The 20,090-nt window shown below is 49.5% G+C and overlaps 1 protein-coding gene across 3 annotated transcripts in view; it reads left to right on the top strand.

The window, feature by feature from the left end:
* Positions 1–20,090, top strand: part of ITPR1 (inositol 1,4,5-trisphosphate receptor type 1) — a 327,139-nt gene that overhangs the window by 241,763 nt on the left and 65,286 nt on the right. For all 3 annotated transcript variants that reach the window (XM_081245778.1, XM_081245777.1, XM_081245776.1), the window contains 2 exons: positions 12,487–12,667; positions 14,184–14,437. In XM_081245778.1, coding sequence (XP_081101904.1) covers positions 12,487–12,667; positions 14,184–14,437 — 435 coding nt within the window. The remainder of the gene's footprint in view (positions 1–12,486; positions 12,668–14,183; positions 14,438–20,090) is intronic.

The raw sequence follows: 20,090 nt of genomic DNA, 5'->3' as shown, positions 1-20,090 counted from the left end.
CTGAGAAATCTATGCCCACGTGCATTTCCTGAGTCCTCTAAGTTCCTCTGTGAACGTGTCAGAGCCTCTCTTGATGTTTCTCCCAGTTACCTTTGCCTGGGTTTTAAATTTGTCATCAAGATGTCCCAGATGCCAAAGGGGAGAGTCCTGTAAACCATCTGATATCTTCAAGCCACTTGTTTTCCTTTGAATTCAGGACTTAAAAATTTATATTGCTGTTGGAGGATGGTGCTTCAGTTGCCCTCACCATACGGTGTTTGAAAAATGTGTTTTCATTCGCCTCCTTGCAACACAAGCCCACAGACTGTTCGGCCCCAAGCTTGTGGTTACCAAGTCAGGGGTGTGAGCCAGGTTCTGAGATGGAAGGTCTACGAATGATTGTCCTTCCCCGCCCACCTTAATAATGCAAGTGTCAGCGAGGCCAGAGTAGTTAACAGTTAACTAGATGGATTAGGATCCCCAGCCAGCCTGAGCCCATCGCAGGGACCTGGGCACAAACCTGAGAAGCCTCTGAGAGGTGAGACCGCCACATTAGCCTCCTTCAGCTGGCCTTTGGCATTCGGCGTTTTCCCCGCTTGGCAGGATTTTGAGCTTTCACGGACAGGGATCTTCTGGTTATTGAGTTAAACTTCACCTGCCATAGATGCAAAGCTGGACTCGATTTAAGTTTTGCAGGATTGCACGTCCTTCAGGACTGTTGTGCGTTCATTAAGATAGCAGGTATTGATGGAGCACCTGCTGGGTGCCAGGCACTGGATGAGGTGGCCGTGACACGGTCTGGACTGAGATCATAGAGGGCCTGCCCTCGAGGAGGTTATAGTCTAGCAGGGGAGATGGATCGTAAGCCAGTTAACAATTAAATAAGGGAGAAGCGTGAAGAGGGAAGAGTGTCATGGAGAAGCCACTTAGGGTGGTCAGAGGAGGCTTCTCCAGGGAGATGCATTTAAGCCTAGACTTAGCAGACGAGAAGAGAACAAGTGGCGTGAAGAGCAGAGGGCAGGAGTGTTCAGACAGATGGGTTGGCATGAGCCAACATGTTGCAGGAGCTGAAGGAAGCCAGCGTGGTTGGAACATAGCACTGGGGGGGTGGGGGGGGGCAGGGGCGCGGGGCATGAGACCACTGCTCGACCCAGGTACTGAGCTTATCATCAGGTGGGCGGCTGAATTAGGTGATCTCCACGGCCCCTGCCAAGCCCTAGTCAGTGCTTCTAAAGGGCACCAAGTTGGCTCGGGCTGTAACCTACTTGGATACACGTTACTGATGCCAGAGCCATAATCTATTAAGCAGCACTTACACAGATGAGTGCTGTGTAATTTTACCCCACCATCTCCATCCGTCTGGCCATCTGTACCTTTTACTCTTGGATCCCAAGGATGTTCTCTGCAGCCATATGGGCCCCCTGATGGGCCAGTACCCAGTGAAATGGACCTGCTGGGTTGGGAGGACTGAAAGTCCTGGAGCGTGTCCTTTGGGGTTCAGACCAGGACTGAGACCTGAGAGGTCATTTGATCGAGCAGAGGACAGCGGGTGATGGTGAGCCCTCCGTCAGGAAGGTGCTCGCTTTGCTTGATGTTTTGCTGTTTGCCAGCCAACGTCCTTGCCCCCGACAGGCCAGGGTATATTTCTTTCTTTTTGGATGTTATCCGTCGAGCAGGTGTGTCACAGTTCGGTTTGTTGAGAGTGGGGAAGGGAAAGTGTCTGGTACAGAACACCTACCAGGTGCAGGCCCTGTGCTGGGCTTGCACTGTGTTACCTTCTTGATTCCATCCTCCAGGCCTCTTGGGTGGCACTTCCCCTCCTCCTTCCTCCGTTACAGATGAGGAAACCGAGGCTGCAGGTTCATAAATGCCCTGTCCATACCTGCCCAGCTCCTCAGCCACCCCTGTCCACCTGTTTGTACCTTGCTGAGTGTGCAGGACATGGAGCCCTTTCTCTGAGCCCCTGCTGCTCTCCGTACAAACACAGAGAATGGGTGTGCAAAGGATTCTTCTTGACGTCGACATAAAGCTCAATGCAGTTGGATGCCCTGGGGAACTTTGGTGATTTTAGGGCAGAAAATGTCCGTCAGTGTTGATGGATCGGCCCTCAGGTACCCAGGCTAGAAATAAGACCAAAGAGCGAAGGTCTTATCCTCCGACTCCTGTGTCACTTCTTTCTTGATAACGCGGATGGGACCCCCAAGTGAGGCGGGAAGGGACAGCAGCCGCGTCGCCCCTAGGCTCTGGGCAGGGGACCCGCCTGAGCCCTCCTTTGCTGATGCCCGGGGTGCGTTTCTTGCTGATGGAGTTTTTGCAGCACCTCTTGCATCGTTCTTTTCTGGTCTCATGATACACGTTGGAGGCCCACTGAGAAGGCCTCTGTCTCCCGTCACAGATCCCACAGCGAGGCTGTGGGCAAGCTGACACGAGACCTGAGAGTGTCACCTGAACCACCAGAAGGCACTTTCGTTAAATCATAGAATCAGTCCTGGAGGGCACCCTTGGAGACTAGTGTGCGTCTCCAGCAGCCCCAGACGTTTACTGATACTGATTTTCTTCTTCTCTAGTTGAGTAGATGTCTGGAGACCGAGATTCCAAAGCCTCCCTGAGTACTTTAACAAAAGTCGTCCCTGAGGTCTAACCAGAGCCTCGTCTGCTTCACGGTGCCTTTCTTTTTTATAAACCTCATGTTGGCTTGAAGAGCCACCAAAGTACCTTCTTGTACTTAAAGAAATTTCCCAAGGAGGTCCCTGCCGCAATCTCCCGTCGCTTCAGGCAAATTTGGGGTTGCTTCTGTTTCCCATTTTACTGGTCATCATTGTTTTTCTCTGGAGGCTCTTTGTTTTCCTGCTTTTGGCTGGAAAGGACAGACGGCTGTGCCAGCGCACCCCACAAAATATGCTGGCCTTTGGCTTCTGTAAGGAGGTGTGAGAATTGAAACCAGGGAAAATTTGGAGTCCCCTTAACTTCCTGTCCCTGGGTCTTCTAGAATGAAGGCTGACCTGCCTCCCTGAAATCTGTGTGATTTTACTCTTAAATATTGCTAGAGATGTTATCGCTGACAGTTTACCTACACATACAGGGGCTTTGTAAGATAACACCTTCAAAAAAAATTTTTTTAGGAAGTACAGTTTGTTGGTTGAGGTGTCATGGATGAGTATGTGAGAAGCTGTCAGTGTTCTGATCTACACGGGAGAGGGGGGACCAGACTGCTTACCAGATCGGGCAGACTTTCCTGGCCAGTGCTGTTTCCTGTGGGCCCCGGGGGACAGGTAAGGAGAGGTGTTAAGCTCTCAGGTCTCAGAAGAAAAGTGGTTCTTAGGGAACAGGTGGGACTTTGCTGCTTGCTAAAACCAGAATTAACTCACCTTGAAAAGCATCGTGAAGATCCAGTGCTTTGGTATTGACCTTGGAGCTCAGGCCCTTCCCTGGAGCCCAGTGCCCAGATTAATTTGGTCTTCCTTGTCCTCCAGCCCCTCTCTCAGGCCTTGGGAATCAACGATAAGCAGACGGTGGCCTCCGTCCAGCCCTGGCAGGGAAGAGGAGTTGAAACATGCTGTTTATGTCTGAGTTATTAAGAGATGGCTCTACAGTTTGGATGAGGGAGGAACTCTTTTCAGAAAAATGAAGTTGAAATGTCAGTGCCTTTACAACCCATACTTCGTTCACTTCATCACTTCCTTCTTTTCTGTTTTAAAGTTTATATTATTTCTGAACTCATTAAAGCTGACAACATCCTCAGAGACATTGGTGAGCTGAGACTTGCAGATGTTTACTGGTTGAAAGCCATCAAACCTTGCTAAAAAAATGTCCTTAGAGTGAGTGATCATTTATACCAGGGGAGTGTTTGATTCTTAATGCCCTCTTCACTAATTATTAGATTCTTTTCAAATATCATACTTTCCCTGAAGTCAAGAATAGTTGAAAATATTGGAAAAACAGTTCATGTTGAAAGGCTTGGGCCTGTCCACGGGGAGGGTCTGACACCATTCTGCCTTGGGTGTATTACACTTTGAGAAGTGGAAGCAAAAACATTTGTCTCTGTGTCTAATGGAATCTGAATGGCATCTGTAACTAGTGGAATTCCAGCTGGATTTTTTTTTTTAACTTCCTTCTTTGTGACAGTTACTGGGAAAGGCTCTTCAGTGTGTTTTTGCTGTCAATTTACAGGCCATCTTGACCTACCAGTACGAGCTGGGCTTGTTTATCTTTGGATGTTCTTGGGACACTAGACTTTGGTCATCACATAACACCCAGCACATTAGTCGCTCCACCTATCTTACCTGCTAACTGATTTCCTTTGAAAGTGGTACTGATAGATTATACACCCTGCATTTGAGTAGCTTCCCGTAGTAATCAAAGTGCGTTTCTCATAGTGTTTCATAACTGCAGCCTTGATGGACCCCCTCCATGTGATGCACGCAGGGCAGGTGGTAAGAGTCATGTTTTTCAGATAAGGAACCTAGGGCACAAATGCAGTTAAGCAAATTGCCCAAGTTCACGTAACTGGTTATTGAGGAGCCATGGCCAAAATTCAGGTTTCCAGACGTGCAGTTCTCCAGGCTCCTGTGCCTAAAGCATGTGTGTTTTATCACCTGGTTCCTGGTACACGATCTTTGGGTTTTGATTGTTGTCATGGGTTTCTAAGAAAGGGACTCAAGACCTACGGTGGTCATTGAGTGCTAGTGGTTCGGTGAACAACCCGTAACACGCAGCCCTGGCAAAGCTTCAACTAGCAAAAGAGGCTTCTTTGGGAGCCCAGATTAACAAGAGCATCAGGCCTTGCGGGAAAGTTGGGGCATTCACATGTGTTCCTACCATGGCTATTCTTTCCTGTGAGAAGAGTCTGTGAGACTCTGCTGTGCAGCTGAGAGACCTGGGCTGGTGGGTAGGGAGTGCGTTATAAAAAGCCAAAAGGTGTTTGGAGTTTGACACACTCTTGCTCAGGTGAGAGGTGTTGAACAAAGCAGGGGTGTTGAGAGCATTGGGCTGAGGTGTCGGACCAATGGGGCTTGAGTCCTGGGGCACCACCACCACCACTTCCTAGCTGTATGACTTGGCAAGTTATTTAACCTCTTTGAGTCTCAGTTTCCTCGTCTGTAAAGTGGGGAGAGTGGTAGCCCCTACCTCGTGGGGTAGTTAGAAGGGTTAAATGAGATACTGTATACAAAGCACTTAGGTAGGTGCCAAGCAAATCAGAAGGCTTCAATCATTGTTCACTGTAATTTACAGATCAGGGGTCCCCAGGAAGTGATGAAGTCTCAGTTAATCACAGGTATAGGAAGAGAACCCCACAAGGTAAACCCCACACTTGGGTAGCCATTGCTGTCACTCTGTCACTCACAGAGCCTCTGAACAAGCTGGACAGGAATGGGTTGGTCTGTTTGGAGACATCCCTTCAAGTCCTGGAGACTCCAGGGCCGAGGCCGAGGTCCCCGTGTGCCAGAGGCAGAGTCAGAAGAGAAAAAGTCAGCCTCCGGGGAGGACTTTCCATCTGCTCCTGGAAGCACAAGGATTCAGCACTGTTCAGCAGTCACATTTTTCAAATTCTTGCATTTAGCCTGAGAACTTAATTCATTCTGCAGCAGATAAGTGAGCACGCAGAGTGAATGTCATGGGCTGTGTACCAGGCAGTCAGATAGAAAAGCTCATTCTCTGGAGTCTCTGAAGGCTCAGTGTGAGGGTTTCTAGAAGATGGACTGCTGCCGGGTGAAATGCTTTCCTCTGGGGAAGGGTCAAAGTCTCAGAGCTGTCCCAGGAGCGCCGGGGGCTGCTCCCCCCATACCGCCCCCTCTCCCGCCAGACCCGTCCTGGATCCCACCCACCTCTGCTACCTGCCGCTGCCACTTCCTTTATCTGAGATGCTCGTAAAGGGCTCCTCCCGTGTCCCTGCAGGTGCAGGCTGGCTGGCTGGCTCTGGGTCCCAAGGTTCCAAGACTGTCTTTGCCCGCCTTCCCCCAAGTCTCCGAATTCTGGGGAAGACGGCTTTGCAGTAAGGTGCTCACTCGCTCACCTTCCCTGTTGTATGTCCAGCACATGGCGAAGGCCCGTGCCTCCCATACTTCTCCCCACACCCCATCCTGCACAGTGTGACCTCTTGCACCTAAAGAAAGGAGTCCCCCCACCCCATCCTGCACACTTCCGGCCTGTTGTTTAGAGGAGCTGCCAGTTGTCTGCTGGTCCCTAACTTCGGGCCGCCTCTGGTTTCAGGAGCCGGGGGGACCTGTCATAAATCACGTTCCTTTCCTTTGCAAGGACTTGGCTGGGCACAGAGGGTGGCTGCCAGGCTAATTAAGGGAGATCTTATTATTTTCAAGAGTGATCTGAAAGGGTGGTCTCCTTATTATTTTAAACTAAGACCTCAGTTCTTCAGTCCCCATACAGCTCAAGCAGCTCGAGGAGGGCAAACTGTGTCTGCTTGACAGTTACCTGAGAGCAGGAATGAAATTCGAGCTGCTTGCTGTGTCAGCCAGTCATCCACCACCGAGCCTGGGCAAAGGGACTGGCTCGAGTAGGCAGGAGACGTGGGCTCTGTGTGGCCTTGAGATGTCTGTTTCCCCCTCTGGGCCTCAGTTTCCTCCTCTGTAAAATGTGAAGGGCTGGACTAAATGAGTAGTTCCCAAACCACGTCCTGTGGAGCCCTGGCGTTGCAAGGAGGAGTTGCAGTGAGGTGAGGGGCTTCCTCCCTGCTGTGTTTCAGGCTGAGCAGTTCTGCCTGTATCTCTCGTATACCCGGGTCCTTATGGAAGGTGGTGTTAGGGGACGGAGGAGAAGCAGGGTTTCCCTGCTGGGAAAAAACATCTGGAAATGTCTGGAATAGAGTGCTTCCAGCTTTAACATTCTGTGATCCATATTTTCTGTTTTGTGGGGATTGTTTTTAAGCCTGGCTTACAGTGGCCATACCTGGGTCCCCTCCCACCTCTGTCCCCCAGAGCTTCCATGGAGGTGGCCGCTGCAGGTGGTCACTTTCTCACCTGGCCCAACCCCGGCTTCCTTCCCTAAGGCCACTCCAAACATGGACCTGTTGTCTGTGATGTTGGCATTGATGCTGTGTCTGCCCCCAAACCCACCCTCGCTTTTTTGGAGTTGCCTGCCGATCACTGGGGCTGGTGTTCCGTGTGATCACTAAGAAGGCAGGCGGTGCACAGGGCCTTGAGTGCAGAGGCAGGGAGCGGGCGTGGCTCTGCCACACGTCAGCTGCCCTCTCCTGACCCCAGCTCTCCTGTCTATAATGTGATGGATTTATGAATGGTGATATCTATCCTGACAATCTCCTAGAATGCTGATGAAACAGCTTATGTGAAGAGGGCTTTGGAATCACATGCGATTTGGAGATAAGCAGAGGGTGAAGAAAGATGGGCCATGAGGGCGGCAGACGCACATCCCTCTGCAGGGGGAGATGGCCTCTGAGGGTGGCCCCTTGTCTGGACAGCCTTGACAGAGTTCTCTAGCCTTCGGGTAACAAAGCAGTTTTTTTTCTCCCTTCTCTTCCTTTTTATTGTGATGTGATTTACATACAATAATATGTAGAGATTTTAAGTGTACAATTCGATCAGATTTGACAGATGTTTATACCTATCGTATTTGTTTTCAATGGCTGCTGTAACGAATTACTAAAATCTTAGTGGCTTAAGACAGCCAGATTTTTTATCTCACACGTTCGACATGAGTCTTAACTAGACTAAAATCAAGGTGTCAGCGGGGCTGCATTCCTTTCTGGAGGCTCCGGGGGAGAATCCGTTTCCCTGCCTTTCCCAGTTTCTAGAGGCCCCTTGGCTGTGGCCCCTTCCTCATGTTCAAAGCCAGCGATGCTGATTGGAGGTCCTTCTCACACCATATCACCCTACCCTCCTGTTCTACTTTAAAGAACCCTTGTGATGACACTAGCCCCTCTGAATAATCCAGCATAATCTCCCTATTTCAAGGTTAGCAACCTTAATTCCATCTGCAACTTTATTCCCCTTTGCCATGTAAGGTGACATATTCACAAGTCCCAGGGATTAGGGTCTGGACATCTTTTCAGGGATGGGGGCGCATTATTCTCTCTACCACACCTGTGTGACCTCCACCCCAATCAAGACATTTCCTTCACTCCAGAAAGTTCTCTTGTTTCCCTTTTAGTCACTTCCCATTCACCCGCCCCCCGTTTTGCTTTCTCTTACCTGGGACTAATGTTGCCTGCTCTAGGCCAAGTTTATTTGGAAGGGGGTGCTCAAACCTGCTGGGTGGGGTGGAGTGAAAAGTTTGGAGAAGTGAAACAGTCTCTCCATGGCTCTTGGCTCTAGGTTTTGGGGGTGGAGGTTGGGGTGTGATTCACTGAAATCACGCCCATGGAGGGAGGTAGACCAGTGCCCACTGAAGAGCCTGAGGCGGGCCGGGGCCGAGTCCCCGCCTGCTCGGGTCTGAGGTCCCACCCGCTTCTGGGGAAACAGTCCTGAGGAGGGCGCCCCCTTCCCGCCTGCAGGTCCTCCGAGCACACTGTGAAGGAAGCAGGTGGAATGGACAGGTCTGTGAGCTGTGTGCAGGCCCTGGTCTCACCGAGTCCAGATGACACCAGGCACCAGGGAGGGCCAGCGAGGGTCTGCAGGAGCCCCTGGCCCCAGCCGGCTCCACGGCCCCCATGCCTTCCCCCGGCACAGCCCCCGATTGGGGACCGGGGGGTCCTTAGTTCCTCCACACGCCTCCGTTTTCTCTTCTCCTCCCGTACGAGGTACCAGCACTTCCCCTCTGGAGCCCAGATGTCTTCCGTCCAGGGCGTCTGCTGAGCTTCTCAGCTGGGGCCCCTGTCACCCCTCGTCGCTGCTCGGCCGCTTCCCGGGCCCGGGCCTCTCACGGCGTCCTGGGAAGACGACGTCTGTCACACTGTGGGCTTCTCGGGCGTGCTCCACGCCTGCTGCACATTATCTGAAAGACCCAAAAGGGTCTCCTGATCTCAGAAAAGAGTAATAGTAACAACTGCTTCATCAGGGGCCGTGTGTGAGGTGAGACGCACGAAGGCTCACCCCAGGTTCCCGGCACCTCGTCAGGTCAGCCGTTGGGAGTGTTACTGTGATTATCTCGGGTTTTCATAACCACCCGGGAAGGGCACACCCTGTTATAGTGCCCATTTTGCAGATGAGAAGATGGGGGTTTCAGAGACGTCGTCACTTTCTGAGATGACACTGGCTTGTGAGCGGTGGAGCCGAAGGCCGGTCTTTCTGACGGTTCTCACCCCTTAGCTGCTTGGGTGATGCCTTTGCTGTGGGGTTTTCACATGATACTAATGTCATGGTAGTACGAAACCAACACACTTAACGGGCACTGTGCTAAGCACTTTGTGTGCACCCTGGCAGCCCTTCCACGTGGGTTCAGAGAGGTCGAGTAATTTGCCCAGGGTCACAGAGCCAGTGGATAAGGGACCCCAGCCTTGAACCCAGGAGGTCCAGCTGGAAAGCCTGTCCTACTAACCCCTCCGTTAAGAGACGTTTCCTTCCTTCGAAGCACTGGTGGTATCTCTCCTCTTGCTTCTTACGAAGAGGTGTGATGGAGTTGGTCTCTCGTTTCAGCGTGATGGCCGGGTGCCTCGGAGCCGAGCCCAAGACTCCCGGAATCACCTCTCCCATCCTCCAGCCCCCACCCTTGCTTGATGTCGGTTTTCTGTGCTTACTCATGTCACCGTACCCCACTGTCTACTCTATCGTTTTATTGACCACATTCTGTTTATAAAGCAGCTTCAAATCCTTGAGGGACGGGGACTGTTATAAACAGTGCAAAATAAATATACTGGCCGTTGCAGAAACGTATGTAGAAGCCTGTAATCCTCAGTGCCTTGCCTTTCTCTCATTTTATAAGAGGTGTCCTTGCCCTGACCCTGTCAGGTGTCGTGGGCTGGGTTAACCAGCTAGACCTGAAGCAGTGCATTTGTAGCAGGTGATGGGTGTGTACTCTTGCACTCTTACCGATGACAGATGGCAGGCTTTGGCTCTTTATTTATTTACTTATTTACTTAAAGTGCACTTGTTTTCTTGAATGACCGGAGTGTCCAAGGATGCTTTTTCAGTTGCCTCCATGCCGTGAGAAGACTTAAGGGGCAGCATCTGAAGTTCATTGCCCCGAGCAGCCGCCTCCTGTGCAGTCCCCTCCTGACCTCGTGTGGGTGAGATGCTGTGTGACGCCTCTTGGTGGAAAATGTAATCACTGTGTTTAGGTGGCTATAGGTTGAGGTCTTAGTCCCCCGCACACCTCCTCTTGTTTGTCTGCGGAAGCAATGGCTCTCAAAGAAGTGAACAATTGGAACTTGGTTTCTCACATTAGAGGTTATGAGAAATAAGAATCTACAGTATGGTGGGAATTTATTTCTGCCGTGGCCACTGAATATAAGTAGGATCTGATGGTGGGGGGGTAGCGAGTCAAGAGGAGCCATAAAGTGTTGAGTTGTATTCATTCTTTCATCAGATCATTATAGAGCGCCTTCTATGTGCTGGGCCTCTTCTGGGTGTTCTGACGACAGCTGTGAACCATGTAGGCGAGGCTCCTGCCCTCTTAGAGTTTACACTCTGCCCAAGACAGACAGTAAGTAGGTGAACAGTAAATACAAGTGTCGTTTCAGGGGCCAATCGCTATGAAGAATAAAATAGAGCATGTGAGAATAAACAGCTGGCGTGGCTGCTACGTTAGTAGGATGGTCAGGGGTGGTTTTCTTGAGGAGGTGATGTTAATGCTGTGACTGAAAGACGAGGGGACTCCAGCCATGGGAAGAGCCAGGAAGAACAGGGCAGTGGCGCTGAGTGTCTGCTACTGTTTGCCAGCACTCTGTTGAGTCAGTGGTTAAAAGGCTATTTTAGTGAAAGTCATTAGGGTGACGATCGAATGACTGTGTCTTTTTCCTACCAAGCCGCCAGTTTCATGGGGCGCAGGCCTCTTTTTGCTCAGCATTGTTTCTCCTATAATGGGCGTAATCCCTGACTCATGGCAGGTGCACAGTAAATAGTGGATGGGCGGATGGACACATGGAACGCTGGTTGAATGGATGGACGAACTAGAAGCCTAAAGGAAAACAGAGGGAAGTCAAGGGCAGTGGAGCACGCTGAAGGCTCGAGCTTGGTTCACAGAGTGGGAGCGTTGGAGGACTCACTGACACACAGGATGATGACGCAGAGCAGGAGGCAGGCAGTGACTTGTAACCTGGCGTTTGGGAGTGGCTGGAGGAGAAAAGACAGAACCAGAGAGCACAAGTAGGAAGGCTGGATCCTGTGCTGTGTGTAAGAAACAGCCAGAGGTAAAGAAGAACAGGGAGAGGGAAAAGAAAGGGCACGATCAAGAAGAGCTTGGTGGGCAAATGAGGCAGACATTTGTCAGGGTAGCATATGGGCTAGTGGCTAGAAGAAGGGTCACAGTGACTGCAGTTGCATGTTGGCAGATGGAAACATGGTGGCTCTCGGGGGGCGGGGGCAGGTGCTGAATCAAGCACTGGGTGTGGGGGGGTGAGAGATGGAGCAGTTCAGGGGCTTCATGAGGCTGGTAAGATGTTGTTTTTTTCTGGGATTGCAAGCCTAGGGTTACCTTCTGTAGGGAAGTGCCATCTTTCCAAATGGGGGAGAATATGAAACTGGCAGAAAGCGCCAACTGGGAGAAGCAAAGATATTGTTTGGAGCTTTGTTTAATTCCGCTGGAAATTGACCGTATTGTATTTTTATGTAAATAATTCACAACAGCGTGGTATTTGCAAAGGGGCGAAAAGAGAGTGCTCACAAATGAAGTTGAGATACCATATTGTGTTTTTATATCAACAATGTATACTATTGCTTGCAGTGGGTCCAAAAACAAATGTGTATTCAAGAGGCGAGCTACCTGTTAATTGTTAGCTTTTTCATCTAACCACCCTTTACCTGCCCTTTAAAAACCTGATTCGAAAATCACCTTTTTCAGGACGATTCTGGGATCACTCCAGCCCAACGTCATCCTTGCCACCTCCGAGCTTCTATAATATAATTGTCTGTGTAGCTTCTGGAGCACGTTTTACGCATTTAAGCCCTCCTTATGGGCGTGTCATGCTAAGCTGGAATGGAGCCCTATAGGGGCAGGTAGCACGTCTTACTCATCTGTATATATTCACAAGGCTTTGCAAAGAGGAGGGCTCATAGAAGTCCTTAAACACATGACTGGCCCTGCAATGATCACCAAAAATACATTCTGTTTCCATTGTTAGTGGAGTTGATTTATATGTGTGTAGGGGGTTGTGCTTTGTTGGCTGAAATCTGCCCACCACCCCTTAGCATGCTTCCCAAGCCTATATGACTGATTCAGCCAAGGAGTGGCAGTTTGCTTTAAAGGCTCTGTGTAGAAAACCTCAGGCTGTAGAAGCCAGAGAATGACACTGCATTGAACGGTGTTTAGCCCTGGTCCAAAGTTAGACCATTTTTGAGGTTTTGTGTCTGGCTCTGATCTCCAGGAGGTTTTGGTGTCCTGAGTGGGATTCAGTAACTGGTGTGTCACAGTGTTGAAAAAGCTGTGGGTTTTCCTTGGCAGCACTCCTTTTTCTGCCGGTTGACAGAAGATAAGAAGTCGGAGAAATTCTTCAAGGTCTTCTATGACCGAATGAAGGTGGCCCAGCAAGAGATCAAGGCAACGGTGACAGTGAACACGAGTGACTTGGGAAATAAAAAGAAAGATGATGAGGTAGACAGGGATGCCCCATCACGGAAAAAAGGTAAATGCCCCCCTGCATGCAGCTCTTCAGTCAGCTGGATTGTAAACATGGGAGGAATCCCTGGTTTTCCTTTAGTTTTAACATGACTTCTAGACTCCAGACTGTTTTCTGACTGGGGCTTTCAGAAGAAGAAAACCAATCTGGCTGTGATATAATTCTTCCTGTGTAACCTGAACTGAATTCCTGCTGCTTTGGAGGCTCCTCTTGTTTAAGAAACCAACATACATTCTTCTTTGTCAGACTCAGGGTTTTATTGGCAGGAAATCCATTAATCATCTTTTCCTATAATTTCCATTTAATGTTAGAGAAAGTTGTGGAATACGCACTTTAAAACTGGCTGTCGTCTTTTGTCAGCTAATCCTCCCTTGTTTTCTGAAATATTTGAAAGTTCGTAAAGCTTTTTATCCATTATCCCCCTTGAAGACAAGTTACACTGGGGAGTGGGGAGACCCAAAAGTGTTGGAGTCAAATGGCCGTGAATAGGTCTGAGTCTCGTTGTTTTAAGTTTAGAGCCGAGTTCCTCAGCCGCAGCACATGGGACATCTGGAGAGTCCGTTGCTATCAGGGCTGCCCTGTGCATTGCTGGCTGTTTAGCAGCATATGTGGCCTCGACCCAGTAGATACCAGTAGCCCACCCCCAACTTAAAATCTCTCCAGACATTGCCTGTCGTCCCCTGGGTGGAGATGGGGTCAAAATCATCCCCAGTTGATCACCACTGGTTTTAGAATGGGAAGAAAGAGAAGAAAAAGAAGAAAGGCTAACATTTACTGAGTACTTTCTATGAACCAGGCACTGTCCAAAGTCCTTTACATGTGTTACTTCATTTAGAACTCAAGTGGACATTGTAAAATCGATAAAATCATTATCCCCATTTTACAGATGCGGAAACTGAGGCATAGGGATGGTAATTAACTTGTAGGATATGGAGCTAGTAAGGATATGGAGTTAGTAAGTACTAGAGTCAGGATTTGAACCCAGGCAGTCTGGCTACAGAGTCCAATGCTCCTAACTCCATCTAGTGCCTGGTTACCTTACAGGGTTACTCTGAAGATTCGGTGAGGTAATAAACATCAAGTGCTTAATCACGGTGCCTTGGGGCTTAGTAAAGGGCTCCGTCCATTGTTGTGTAAGAACAGTAATTACAGTTTGCTTAGCTTATGTTGACTGTCTCAGGAACATTCTAGAGGAAGACTTCACTGATGTTCTCCCCATTTTACAGATGAGGAAGCTGAGGCCCAGAGTCAGATGTATGAGGTTGACAGAACCTGTACTGCTTTTCCTCTAAACCACAGAGCAAGTGTAGGTGACGTGTTAGAGCCACCAGCAAGCTGGAAGGGCTCAACTTACTTTTAATCCTAAGAGGTGAGAGAAGATGGTGGCTTCTTGGAGCGTTTTGCCAACCTTGAGGGACTCTCGGGCGAATTCCAGAACTTAGGTCTCTGAACGTTATCTTTGGCGTGGTGAATAGCGTTCCTGGGATTCGGCAGCACTGACCATCTTCCATTTGCGTTCTAGCCAAAGAGCCCACGACACAGATAACGGAAGAGGCCCGGGATCAGCTCCTGGAGGCCTCTGCCGCCACCAGGAAAGCCTTCACCACCTTCAGAAGGGAGGCTGACCCCGACGATCACTACCAGTCAGGGGAGGGCGCCCAGGCCACAGCAGACAAGACCAAGGACGACCTGGAGATGAGCGCAGTCATCACCATCATGCAGCCCATCCTCCGCTTCCTGCAGCTCCTGTGCGAAAACCACAACCGGGACCTACAGGTGAGGGCTGGGGGGCAGCGGTGGGTGGGGGGCGGTCCCAGGTCCTCACAGCTGCTGCCGCTTACTGTGACATCTCAGCTCCTCTCCTTTCAGCCCATCTCTTCGAGCTGAGGACCCAGCATGGTTCTCGATGTCTGGGCACTAGAAGTGTTTCTCTTTCTTGTCGTCCCCACTGTCTCCACAGGGACGGGGACCAGATCTCATGCTCAGCACTGTAGTTGCCACCCGCTCCACATGTGTTTGTTGTATGTGTGTATGTGCCTCTGTGTGTGTGTGTATCTGGTAGTCTGCCACCGTTTGATACATAGGTGCACAGGTAAAACTTGAATGGATGGAGGGGTGGATGATTAAATATACTAGACTTAACAGAATCTGGTACATAGAATGTTCTAATCAAATATTTCTTGGTTGAATGAATGAAGTGGCTTTCTGGTGTTTTACACAAATGTTCAAAAATATTTGTTGAACTTATTATTCCAGAAATCCTTTGTTCACTTTTTTTTTGTCGTGGGATGATGACAGTGGCCAGGTTTATTGGGCACTTAGATGATCCTGGATGCTTAGTGTTGCCTGTATTATAACACTTGTTTTATAGATGAGGAAACCAAGAGGCACAAGACCCAGTGAGGGAGTACAGAGCTTGGAACTGAACCCAGGCAGTCTGGTGGGTAGAGGCTATGCTGTCAACCACCACATTAAGACAGAGGGCGTTTTCTTCCTGGCAGAGTTTCCCCAACAGCAGAGGCTTTTCAGGAAGGGCCAAGGATGGGTTCCAGAGATACCCTCTGTTCTGAGTGGGCACAGATCTGTGGAAGCTGTCTCTGCCCAGGAGAAGCATGCTAGAGCACTGGGGCCTCGGCCTTCTCCTGGTTTTGCTTCTGACTCTTGGGGAAAACACCCCTCTCTGCCTAAAATGGATGAGGATGAACAGGAGAAGTGTGTCTGAATTCCTCTAAGATAGAATGTTTTCTCCTAAAATAAATAAATTGGTGGGGGTAGTTTTATTTGAATCGTGATGGTTTGAAAAGAAAATAATTCTAGTGCAAACATAGCAAGGGGAAGGTGCAGCCTTGAAATATTTGCACTGCCGACTTTACCCACCAGGTGATTTGATGGCCTTTCACATGTTAGCTGTGGCCAGACCATTCGGTGCCACCACAAGAAATCGCTAACACTTAAAATCTGCTGCAGGGCTTCCCTGGTGGCGCAGTGGTTGAGAGTCTACCTGCCGATGAAGGGGACATGGGTTCGTGCCCTGGTCCGGGAAGATCCCACATCCCGCAGAGAGGCTAGGCCCATGAGCCGTGGCCGCTGGGCCTGCGCGTCCGGAGCCTGTGCTCCGCAACGGGAGAGGCCACAACAGTGAGAGGCCCGTGTACCACAAAAAAAAAAAAAAAAAAAAAATCTGCTGCAGAATCTCTGCCTGGATAAGTTGAGTAAGAAATTATACTGTTAAGCAGTAAGACAGAACAATTTAATGGAAGTGGGTGAAGTCTGCAGTATTAATACTTACTGTGCTGATTTTTGTTTTCAGTTGAATGGGTCCAAAGAGCCTGGGCTTTGAAAAAGCATCGAGGGACTTCCCTGGCAGTCCAGTGGATAAGACTCCGTGCTTCCACTGCAGGGGGCACGGGTTCCATCCCTGGTCAGGGAACTAAGATCCCACATGCCGCGTGGCACGGCCAAAAAAATAAAAAATTAAATTAAATTTAAAAAAAAAAGCATTTAGATCCAAATCTGGGCCGTATTTCAAAATGAAGGGATTTCCATCAGCTCCACTGTCAGCCACGCAGGGACTTCAGGCTCTTTCTCTGCTTTGCTGCCCACTCCTTTCCTGCACTGACGTTCCCAGCTTCATCCCTGACCACGTCTGAGTGTGGGATCTTGGCTGTGAGTCTGTTTTTCTTGCCTCTTGCTCAAACATTCCTACTTTGGACATAGAACACGTCGGCCCTTGATGCACTGGCCTGACTTGCCTGGTTGCCAAGATCAGTGGGTGGACAAAGCCCTCATGACCCAAAGGTCCGGGGTCTGGTTACTGGCTCATTGGCTGGTGTTTCTCTGTCTGGAGGCAGACTGTGTCTGCTCCACGCACCGTATCTACACCGTTCATCACCGGGGAGACAGGCCAAGGGAGTGAGAGCGATGCCATGGGAAACCACGCTGTCCCACCAGTAAGAAAACAAAGCCTGCAGCTCGACTGTGGTGTCTTTGTGGATGGGGGCCCTACCCTGCTGCTGGGGTGATTTCTAGGCTGAACTTGGTGGCCAGTGCCCTATATTGTTCCCCTATACCAGTGTTACTGGTTTCCACCAACCTCGGGCTCCAAAGGAAAAGTAGGTTGAGACTGTGCATACGTGTGTTGATCTCCTCATCTCGGCGAGTACCCTGCTCTGTGCCCTGCCCTGGGGGTGATGGAGGACCCGCCCCCCCACCTTCCCTTCACAGAGCTGCACATCTAGGACAGGAGCCACTCGACAAGCGGGAGACTGCCGTGCAGGGTGATAAGTGCTACAGTTGTGTCATCTTAGGGGTTTTGTGGGTTCAGAGCAGGAGAACCAACACAGTAGTAAAGTGGGTCCAGGAAGGCTTCCCAGAGGAGCTGATGTCTGCTGAGTTCTGAGCAAACAAAACACAAGGCTACCTTGAGTCGAGTGCATCCATGAATGTCAGAGGGGCGGTCCTGATGTGCTTGTTTCCTGGACGTGGCTCTGGTTTCATGGACCTGTTCTACCTCCCGTCCGTCCCCTTGACCTGCCATCTTCACAGCACACCCAGCCTCCACTGGGAAAGCAGAGGGAGGCTCCCATTGTATGAATTCACCACTTCTTATGGGGAAGTCTTCACAGTTTTTGTTTTGTACCTTAGCTCTTTGCAAAACTCTGCTTTGAACGAATTCCCTGAGAACCCCATGGGCAGAAGCCCCTTTTAAGGAGTCCTTCCAAACCAACATTCTCTAATACGCCATTCTGCCAGAAACAGTGGTATTGGAGGGAGAGGGAGTGTACAGTATATTTCAATACATATATATTTAAAGCTTAGCAACTTAACCTTTGAAGGTCCTATAACGCCAGCGGTTTTAACTGTTTGGGGCTGCAGAATCCTCCGTTTGAACATCTTAGGCAGAAATGTACGTGGTAAAGGAGATAAGAACAAAGCTGCTTTGTGCTTTGTTCAGAGTAGAAACGACAGAGTGTTAGAACTTTCCTTTCCTCCCTCACCTGCAAGAGCCCTGAGAGCTGGGGCATTCCTGGGGTCCTCCAGGGTTTTGCAGGGAGTGGCTGGAAAACCAGTGATCTGGACCAGTGGTTCACAAGGGTGAAGGCTGCACTCATCTTTACAGACTCCCACTAAGCCAGGCACACGGAGGTAGTAATAAAATTGCTCTGATACGATGGTATTTGTAGGAATCCAGTTCTCAAAATGATGGTTTTAAGTGAGATTCAACCGCTCTGTATGCCACCCTATTGTCAGTTTTCTGGAACCGATGGTGGATCTCTGGGTCAGGGTTTCCTCGTGGATCCGAGGGAGAAGACATTCTCATGAGGAGAGAATTATCAGCTCCCTGGTATAAGGAAGTGCAGATAAGCCCAAAGAGAGAAGGAATCTGGCCCTGTGAAGTTGCCCAGAGTTTCTTGTCATATTTAGAACCTTAATTTTCCTGTTGGTAAATGTTCAGTAGCGATAAAGCCACTGAGTTTGACTTTGCTGAATGGGCAGTTGCTGCCTTAAGCAAGCTTTGTTCACAGTAGCGAGAAACTTGATGGGAAGGACTGTTTTTGAACCATTTTCCATGTGCTTTTGAACCTTCCTGAGAGGCTGCCTTTGCCTTTCACCTGGGTTAAGGAATACAGGTCTTGCTCTCTCTCCACTGAAGTCTGTTTCCTTCATCTACCCATCTTGACTTGGTCCCTGGCCCTCCAAGGAAGGCCACAAAAAGAACAGGACTTTTTTAGTCTGGACAAGGTGGGGTAGGTGGTATGTGCTATGGGTGAACTCTATTCCTTGAGCATAGAAAGAGTTCCTGTGGGCCTTTAGCGAGTGGCACGCCTCTGTTTTGGTAGAGAACAAGAGAAAATGGAACTGAGTTAGGAAGGAGGGATTCTGGCTAGACATTCTGCAAAGGCCATGAGAAATGGGAGAGGCTTTCAGGAAAGGGCAGCCCACCATCCTTCCTGGGGAGTCTGAAACATGTCACATGTTGGCCTTGATGAGTTCCCAAGTCCCCTTTCCTTCATCCAACTTAATCCAGATACTTCAGCCAGTGTTTATGAAGCCCATGGCACGAGCCAGTCCCTGTACTGCCTGTCGGTCACCAGTGCTGGTGCTCCATTCTCACTGGAGTCAGGATGGAGGGCTTCCTGAAAGAAGTGACTTGAGATGCCATCCTGAAGGAAGAGGAGTTAATCAGGGTAGAGACAGGGGAGGGGGGCAGTGACAGGCAGAGGGAATAGTGGGGCTGAAGCCCAGGAGATGAGAGAATGAAGGGTGCTTAAAACGCAGGAAGAAGTTCATGGCTGCCAGACAGAGGAGCATGGCGGGAGAGATGATGTCCGTGAACAGAGAGGGGCATGGCGGGAGTGGCCACATCACTGAGCAGAGGTGGGGAGGGGCAGGGCCTGGCAGGGATGATGACACAGGAGTTGGAGAGGCCAAGGGGCCTCGAGAGCCATGCTGTGAATTTGAGCCTAGGTTAGCCTGGCCGTCTCCTGCCCTCTTCCTGAATACTCCACTCCACCACCGCATGCTGAGGGGTTCAGCCAGGCCCTCGAACAGGTAGCATCTTCCCTGAGGGGCTGGAGCAAGAAATGGCTGCAGAACCCTCCTCTGGCTTCCTGTGACCCTTAGAAAAATAGTCACCTTACGAAAGCCCACGTGGTGTCAAATCACCTGTCCTCCACCTCCCACCTGGACCTGAATGACTGTGCAATTTCTAGACTAGTCAGGAAGGCTTGAGCAGAAGGGCCTGAGGTTAACTTGGGGTGGGGGTGAGGGGGGTTATTTAGAAGATGAGTCGAGCATAAACTTGATTACCAGCTTTTAATCTGGGCATTTATGGATGTTTTAATTGCACAAGGAATACATGAATGTATGCTATGAAGGTTTAAATGAAAATAAGTGTTTGGTTTAAGAAAACAGTCCCTGTACCCATTCCCACTTCTCTACCCAGAGAGAACTGCTGTTGGTTTGGACTGTATCCTTCCTGTCCTTTTTCTGTATATTTGGATGGAAGTGTTGGATACATATTCATCTGCTATTTGCCTTTTTGTTCTTTTAACTTAACAGTATGTCCTAGAGCTCTTTCCATATTGACACATATGGACCTACCTCAGTGTTTCCAACTTGTGATATTAAATGATGTTGATACACTATCATTTGTTTACTTCCCAACTGATGGGCGTTTAGCTTGTTTCCAGTTCTCCTCTATCTCAAACAGTGCTGTAGCAAACATCCAGTACGTACTTTGTGAATAGTGATAGAAGTGGAATTACCAGGTCAAAAGTTAACATTCGTTTTATCTTTTGATTATATCTTTTTACTTTAAAAAGATGCAGTTTTCTACAGTTTTCTACAGTAAACATGTGTAACTTTTATAACTATGCCCAAAAGAATATCTGTGGTTAATCTTCCCTTCTTTTTAAGAAGAGATCAC

Source organism: Mesoplodon bidens (genome assembly GCF_964165515.1).
Source record: "Mesoplodon bidens genome assembly, chromosome: 10".
In the NCBI taxonomy this organism is placed as follows: domain Eukaryota; kingdom Metazoa; phylum Chordata; class Mammalia; order Artiodactyla; family Ziphiidae; genus Mesoplodon; species Mesoplodon bidens.
The sequence above is the reverse complement of the archived record's forward strand: the minus strand, read 5'-3'. Positions and strand labels throughout refer to the sequence as shown.